Below are 7,239 nucleotides of genomic sequence, written 5' to 3'. Positions count from 1 at the left end.
TCCTTTCTCTGTGATAACCCCAGCCTGTGTCTAGTTGACACATAAAACCAGCCAGTACAGCTGGCCTCAAGTTCTCGTCATCCTGCTTTTTATTATTATTATTTTTTTTTTTTTTTTTGGTTTTTCCAGACAGGGTTTCTCTGTGTAGTTCTGGCTGTCCTGGAACTCACTCTGTAGACCAGGCTGGCCTCGAACTCAGAAATCCGCCTGCTTCTGCCTCCCAAGTGCTGGGACTAAAGGGGTGCGCCACCACTGCCCAAAAAACCTCATCCTGCTTTTGCTTCCTGAGTTCTGGGATTGATAATGAAGCTGGCTCCAGGAATTTATTCTTACATACCTAAGAAAATGAGTTGTTGAAATTATTTCCTAAAATAAAACATTTTATTTGTGGTAGAGATGTTTAATCATCCCAAATTCCTAATAGAGTTAACTCACAGCCATTGAATTCAATTAATTTGAAAGGTATAAAGGTATTTCTAGACTGTGGGGCTTGATGTGTAGCTCAGTAGAGCACTTTCCTGGCAGGTCCAAGGCTCTATTAATCCCTAGCACCAGAAAAGCACCAAGGCTTTGCAGGCTAAGTCAAGTAGACTAGGGCTTGCCTGATGTGTCTAAAGCATTTTTGCTTAATCCCTAGAAAACAGACTGTCATTTCTCACCATCTGTTTTTCCATGTTCAAGAGAATGTCAAGGTTTTATAGTGCTACTCTGTACCGTCCCCAGTGAGAAAACTGTAAAAGACATTCTCTGATTGTACAAGGAAGGCCAATAGGCAAAGGGTCAAGGCTGTGATATTTAGGGGCTGGAGAGATGACTCAGTGGTTAAGAACACAGAGGTCCTGAGTTCAATTCCCACAACCACACGGTGGCTCACAACCATCTGTAATGGAATATGATGCCCTCTTCTGGTGTGTCTGAAGACAATGTTTTTGTATATATTCATATATAAAATAAATCCTTAAAAATATATTGTGATATTTCATTTCTCCTGCAGATCTCCTACTGGCTCCCTCCCTCTCGTCATGCATCTTGCTAATGGACAGACCATGCCTATGTTGCCAGGGCCTCCAGTACAGATGCCTTCTGTTATTTCGGTGAGCTTTGTAGTTGAGCAGCCAAACCTACCAGCACACTGATTCCTCCCTTCCACCTGAATAATCATAACCCCAGGACCCCAGGGATATGTGGGCCTGGACTGTATTAGTTGTGTGTGGCAGTGTGCCCAAACTCTTCACTAACCTCTGCCAGTGCAACACTGTGAAGCACTAGACAAAGCTTCATCTGGACAGTTGGCTTCTAGTCAAGGAGTTGATCTTGCCAACCTGCTGACTGGTTGACTTCACTCACCCCATAGCTTCTCCTGCACTGCTTACCCCTTTCCTGAAGATATACTCTCAGTCTTTCCCACAGAAAAGGACTGCAGAAGGAGGTTCCTTACTCTGTGGTACTCCTTAGGAAAGATAATTTCCCAGGCTATCCCTGCATGTCTTGTGAGCAGGTTACACAGAACAGACCCTGACATACCAATCTCAAAAACACTTGATTTGGGGAAAACAAATACTACCATGTCTCCTGGTTTTGGTCCTTCTCTTGATTTAGCTGGCCAGACCTGTGTCCATGGTGCCCAACATTCCTGGTATACCTGGCCCACCGGTTAACAATAGTGGCTCCATTTCTCCCTCTGGCCACCCTATGCCATCAGAAGCCAAAATGGTGAGTATACCCTAGTCTGGAGTACTTCTAAATGTTGGCCTTCTAAAAGAAGTAATAACACTCTAGATTTTTCAAGTGAACCAAGCAAAGGAACCTTCTGAGGTTTGCATAGCTAAAGATATTCTGCTGTGGGGTTGGAAACAACCCTGATTTCTAAGTCTCCTGTCCCCACCCTTACAGCCTGGCACAGGCCATGGCACAGGAAGAAGCAGCACAGATTGTTTGGAATAGAACACTTGCTATTTCAGTTCCAGGACAACAGATGGAGGGGGTGAGTGGGCAGGGGAGCTGGCCAAGTGGTGAATAGCTGCGTAACTAGCATCTGGCCAGGTTCCAGGAGAGAGCTTTCATGTGGGACCTATTGCTTCCACAAGCCCCAGTCCCCAGCTGTGCCCAGGATAATAGTCAGGGAACAAGAGTAGGCATTTCAGGTGGGCACTTTTCTCTCCCTGTCATTTTCTTTTAATTCCCTGTTAAGAAAAACTTGGGGCAAGAATTTTAACTATAAGATCAGTAATACAATCAGTTCATCCTTCCTGTCCTTGACAGAACCTCACCCTTGCCTTAAATAATCTTTCCACATAGAGACTAAAAGCCACGCTGACCCATCAAGTTTCTTCAATCAATGGAGGTTGTGGAATGGTGGTGGGTACTGCAAGCACCATGGTGACTGCCCGTCCAGAGCAGAACCAGATCCTCATCCAGCACCCAGATGCCCCATCCCCTGCCCAGCCACAGGTCAGTTGTGCCGCCCCTACTCTTTATGTTATATCTGTTTTTCAAGAATCATGAGATGGGGGCTGGAGAGATGGCTCAGTGGTTAAGAGCACCTACTGCTCTTCCAAAGGTCCTGAGTTCAAATCCCAGCAACCACATGGTGGCTAACAACCATCTGTAATGAGATCTGACACCCTCTTCTGGTGCATCTGAAGACAGCTACAGTGTACTTAGATATAATAATAAATCTTTTTAAAAAAGAGTCATGATATGAGAAAAGAATAAATTTAGCTTTCGGGGTAACCAGCTATTTGGTAGATTGACTACAGCAAAACAAACTATTCATTATCTACCTTCATGTTAGGCATAAATGCAAACAGCTTGAATTATGCAGAGCTCTTGCAGAAGAGGCCTCTGTATCTCCTGCTTATCTGTTAAGTCATAACAAAAAAGTTATCAGTCACCTGATTAGATTTCATGGCATAAGACTCATTATAAGAATATATTAGGGGCTAGAGAAATGACTTAGCAGTTCAGATCTGCTCTTCAGATTTGAATTGAACTTCAGAGGTTCTGAGTTCAATTCACAGCAACCACATGGTGGCTCATAACCATCAATAATGTAATCTGATGCTCTCTTCTGGTACTCATACATAAATAAATAAATCTTAGGGGAAAAAAAGAATATATTGATACTGGGACTGGAGAGATGGCTCAGCAGTTAAGAGTACTGGCTGTTCTTCCAAAGGACCTGGGTTCATTTCCCAACATGGCAGCTCACTACTGTCTATAATTGTAGTCCCATGGGAACCCATAACTTATTTTTTTGTTTGTTTATTTCTCATTATGGATGGTTGTGAGCCACCATGTGGTTGCTGGGATTTAGACTCATGGCCTCTGGAAAAGCAATCAGTGCTCTTAACCGCCGAGCCATCTCACCAGCCTCCATAACTTCTTCTGTGTGCAATGTACATGTAGACAAAACACCCATACACATACATAATTGTTTTTTAAAAAGAATATATTAATACAATATATTGTTAGAGTAGTAAAATAGATGGTTCATTAAAACTAAGAAAACACATACACAAAAAGAACTTTCATTACCAATCCACTAGTCCCTTTTCATCACAGAGAAATTAAAATTAAAAAAAAAAAATTTTTTTAAGCCAGAGGAGGACCCAGTTAGTTGCCTAATCACTTCTCAACAAGGTCTCCATTTTAATACAATTCTTTAGGAACTGAATAGCTCCGGTTCTTGTAATTGTCTCTACTGGACAGGTGACAGCGACCTGAGATTGGTTTCTAGAATTACATTCATTCTGTTTTACTGATGTCACCACCTGCTTCATCAGCTACCACCACATGTCCAGGCATTTCATGGCCATATGCTGCCATAAACCTTGGCCAATAACATGAGCTTTCATTTGTGTGTCTTCTTAGAAGCTAGGGCTTCCTACCATTCTGAACCGCTCATTCCCCAAAGCCAGCAGTTCTGGACACAGTAAAGCTCTGCCTGAGCTGGGTGGTTTTCCTCTTGGAGAAAGGCTGCAGCACCCTTGTCAATCACTGCTGAGTTCTTGCTTTCTTTTTTTCATAGCTTTTCTCATTTGTTTTTAGTTTGGAATATTTTAAGGGAGAGATCTCAAACTCATGACCCTCCTGCCTCAGCCTCTTGACAGCTGAGGTTAAGGGCATGTGCCACACTCAGCTGCATTCCTTGAAGAAAGGCTCTTTATACTAGGATCCAAGCAGGGTAGATCTTTAGTTCATTATATGAGTTAGAAATTCCCTATTTATTTCTTTCAAGAGATACTAGTAGTCTAAATAAATAAATAAAATTATGTCTTAATCACTGGTACTACTGGAGTACAAAGTTCAGTATTGCCTAAAGTAGATTTCCTTTTGTTGGTTTTTGAGATGGGGGTCTCACTATGTAGCTCTAGTTGTCCTAAAACTCACTATGTAGACCAGGCAGGCCCCAAACTCACATAGATCTGCCTGCCTCTGCCTCTTAATTGCTAGTATTAAAGGTAAGCACCAGCCAGGCGGTGGTGGTGCACACCTTTAATCCCAGCACTTGGGGGTCAGAGGCAGTCGGATTTCTGAGTTCGAGGCCAGCCTGGTCTACAGAGTGAGTTCCAGGACAGCCAGGGCTACACAGAGAAACTCTGTCTTGAAAAAACCAAAATAATAATAATAATAATAATAATAATGTAGGGGCCAGAAAGATGGATTAGTGAGTGGAGATGCTTACCACCAAGCCTGATAACCTGAGTTCCATCTTCCAAATCACATAAAGATGGAAGGAGAGAACTGACTCTACAAACTTGTGCTCTGACCTCTAAACATACCATGGCATACATATGTACATGTACATATGATGATGATGATAATAATAATAATATAATTTTTTAATTTAAAAAAGAATTACGGGGCTGGTGAGATGGCTCAGTGGGTAAGAGCACCCGACTGCTCTTCCGAAGGTCCAGAGTTCAAATCCCAGCAACCACATGGTGGCTCACAACCATCCGTAACGAGATCTGGCGCCCTCTTCTGGAGTGTCTGAAGACAGCTACAGTGTACTTACATATAATAAATAAATAAATCTTTAAAAAATAAAAATAAAAAAGAATTACTTTTGGCATTTTTTTATATTCATTTTGTCCCCAGGAACAAAGTTGACCTTTCTGCATTTGGTTGACTTTGGCCGCTATCATAAAGTTGACATGCCTTCTCTGTGTATATGCCAAATAATAGAATGGAAAAATAATTCAAGGTGCTTTAGTGCAAAGAGTTTCAAATGGAGCTTAAAAAAAAACAAAACAAAGACAACAGGGCATGATAGTGCACACTTTTGATCTCAGTACTCAGAGGCAGATGGATCTCAGTGAGTTCAAGGTCAGCCTCGTCAATAGAGCAAGTTCCAGGACACCCAGGGCTCTATTACACAGAGAAAGCCCATTTCAAAAAACCAAGAAAGAAAGAAGAAAGGAAGGAAGTTAGATAGATGGATGGATGGATGGATGGATGGATGGATGGATGGATGGATGAAGGCTAAAGCAGGAGGATTACTTCAAGTGTAAGTCAAGCCAGGGCTACATTGCATGACTGTTTCAAAGAATAAATAATGTGGTGTAAACCTGCAAATCCCTGTGTGTGGTAGTTTGAGGCAGGAGGACTTGGCATTAAAGGCCAGCCTGTGTGACATAGCAAGACACAGTCTTTAAACAAGTACACACTATGCTCTATTGTGTTTGTAAATAAAGTTTTTTTCTCTATTTGCAAACAACAAAGGTAGAGAGGCTTTGTTGAGGTGGTTAACTACTGATTGTAAATAAAAAGAATAAAACCAGGTGTGGTCCACACCTAAGATCCCAGCACCTGGGAAGTGGTCAGGTGTTCAAGGTCATCCTCAACTATGTATGGAGTTTGAAGCCATCCCAGTCTATGTGAGACCTTATCTCAAACAAAACAGGAGGCAGACAATGAGACTGAATAAATGGATAGGTATGGTGGTGCACACATAATTTAATCCTAACCCTGGGGAGGCAGAGTCAAGTGGATCTCTGTGAGGGCTAGCCTGGTCTACATAGAAAGTTCCAGGACCGCCAGAGCTATATAGAAACCGTGTCTCAGAGACAGAGTTGGGGGGTGAAGGGAGATAAATGGTAGAGCCTTGCTGAGCGTGCAGAAAATTCTGGATTTAATAGATAACTCATATCCCTGCATAATAGTTCATGTCTCACTGATAGTTAAATGAATAAAGGCATTTTTCCTTTTCTGAAACCTAATATAATATGTGATTGTTTATATATGGTGCTTGTCCAAATTTATGATTCTCAAACATTTTATTATTTCTGTCTCCTTAATAGTATTGGGTTTCAGGCCTGAGAGAAGGGACTGAGGTGCCTACTTTAATACCAGAGCAGACCTGGCCTCCAGGTTCTTTCAGCATTCCTCAATCCCTACTGCCCCCAACCCTGAATTTTCTGGCCCAGTGGCTGAGCTGCCCTTTTCCCAGAGGCTCTTTGTATGTAATCCAAATGCCCTCTCACCACCACCCCCTTCTTTCTCTCTCTCTCTCACCAGTCCCTCCCCCAGCTCCCCATGGTGACTTCCCTGGCCTCATTCTTTGTGTAATCTAGCTTGAATTGACTCATTTGGCTGATGGAGAAATAATATCGCATAACTCCCCTGTCACTCTCCCTAATTCTGATGTCCTTACCTACAAGACTCCATACTGTAAAGAAACAAAAAGCACTAGGTGTAACATTGCACAGCTGTAACTCCCATGATCAGGAGTTTGAGATACAAATTTTAAAGGGACTTCCAGGCTAGTGGGGTTTGGATTAAATTGGACTACAGAAATAAGATCCTGTCTCAGGAGGCTGGAGAAATGGCTCAGCAGTCAAGAGCCACTTATGCTCTTTCAGAGGACTTTAGTTCAGTTCCCAGCACCTACATGGTGGTTCATAACCATCATGTTCCAGTGGATTTGACACTGTATCAAAGAAGGAAAGAATGGAGAGGAAGGGAAGGAAAGAGACCAAGTAGTTGGGCCTTATGGCACAGGCCTGCAATCCGAGCTGCTTAGGATAAGACAGGAAGAACAGGAATTCAAGGTTGATTCGGGCTCCATAGTAAGTGGAGGCCAGCATGGACTGTGTAAGGCCATGTGTCAACAAACAAAAAGATTGTTTAAAAAAAAAAAAAAAATGGCCGGGCGTGGTGGCGCACGCCTTTAATCCCAGCACTCGGGAGGCAGAGGCAGGCGGATTTCTGAGTTCGAGGCCAGCCTGGTCTACA

General features: G+C 42.6%; 1 protein-coding gene across 4 annotated transcripts in view; it reads left to right on the top strand.

Moving 5' to 3' along the window:
• Window positions 1-7,239, top strand: part of Atf7 (activating transcription factor 7) — a 93,897-nt gene that overhangs the window by 72,289 nt on the left and 14,369 nt on the right. For all 4 annotated transcript variants that reach the window (XM_021182999.1, XM_021182998.1, XM_029469751.1 and 1 more), the window contains 3 exons: window positions 995-1,094; window positions 1,600-1,713; window positions 2,299-2,451. In XM_021182999.1, coding sequence (XP_021038658.1) covers window positions 995-1,094; window positions 1,600-1,713; window positions 2,299-2,451 — 367 coding nt within the window. The remainder of the gene's footprint in view (window positions 1-994; window positions 1,095-1,599; window positions 1,714-2,298; window positions 2,452-7,239) is intronic.

Source organism: Mus caroli, chromosome 15, assembly GCF_900094665.2.
Source record: "Mus caroli chromosome 15, CAROLI_EIJ_v1.1, whole genome shotgun sequence".
Classification (NCBI taxonomy): Eukaryota; Metazoa; Chordata; class Mammalia; order Rodentia; family Muridae; genus Mus; species Mus caroli.
This window is presented reverse-complemented; position numbering and strand designations above follow the sequence as displayed.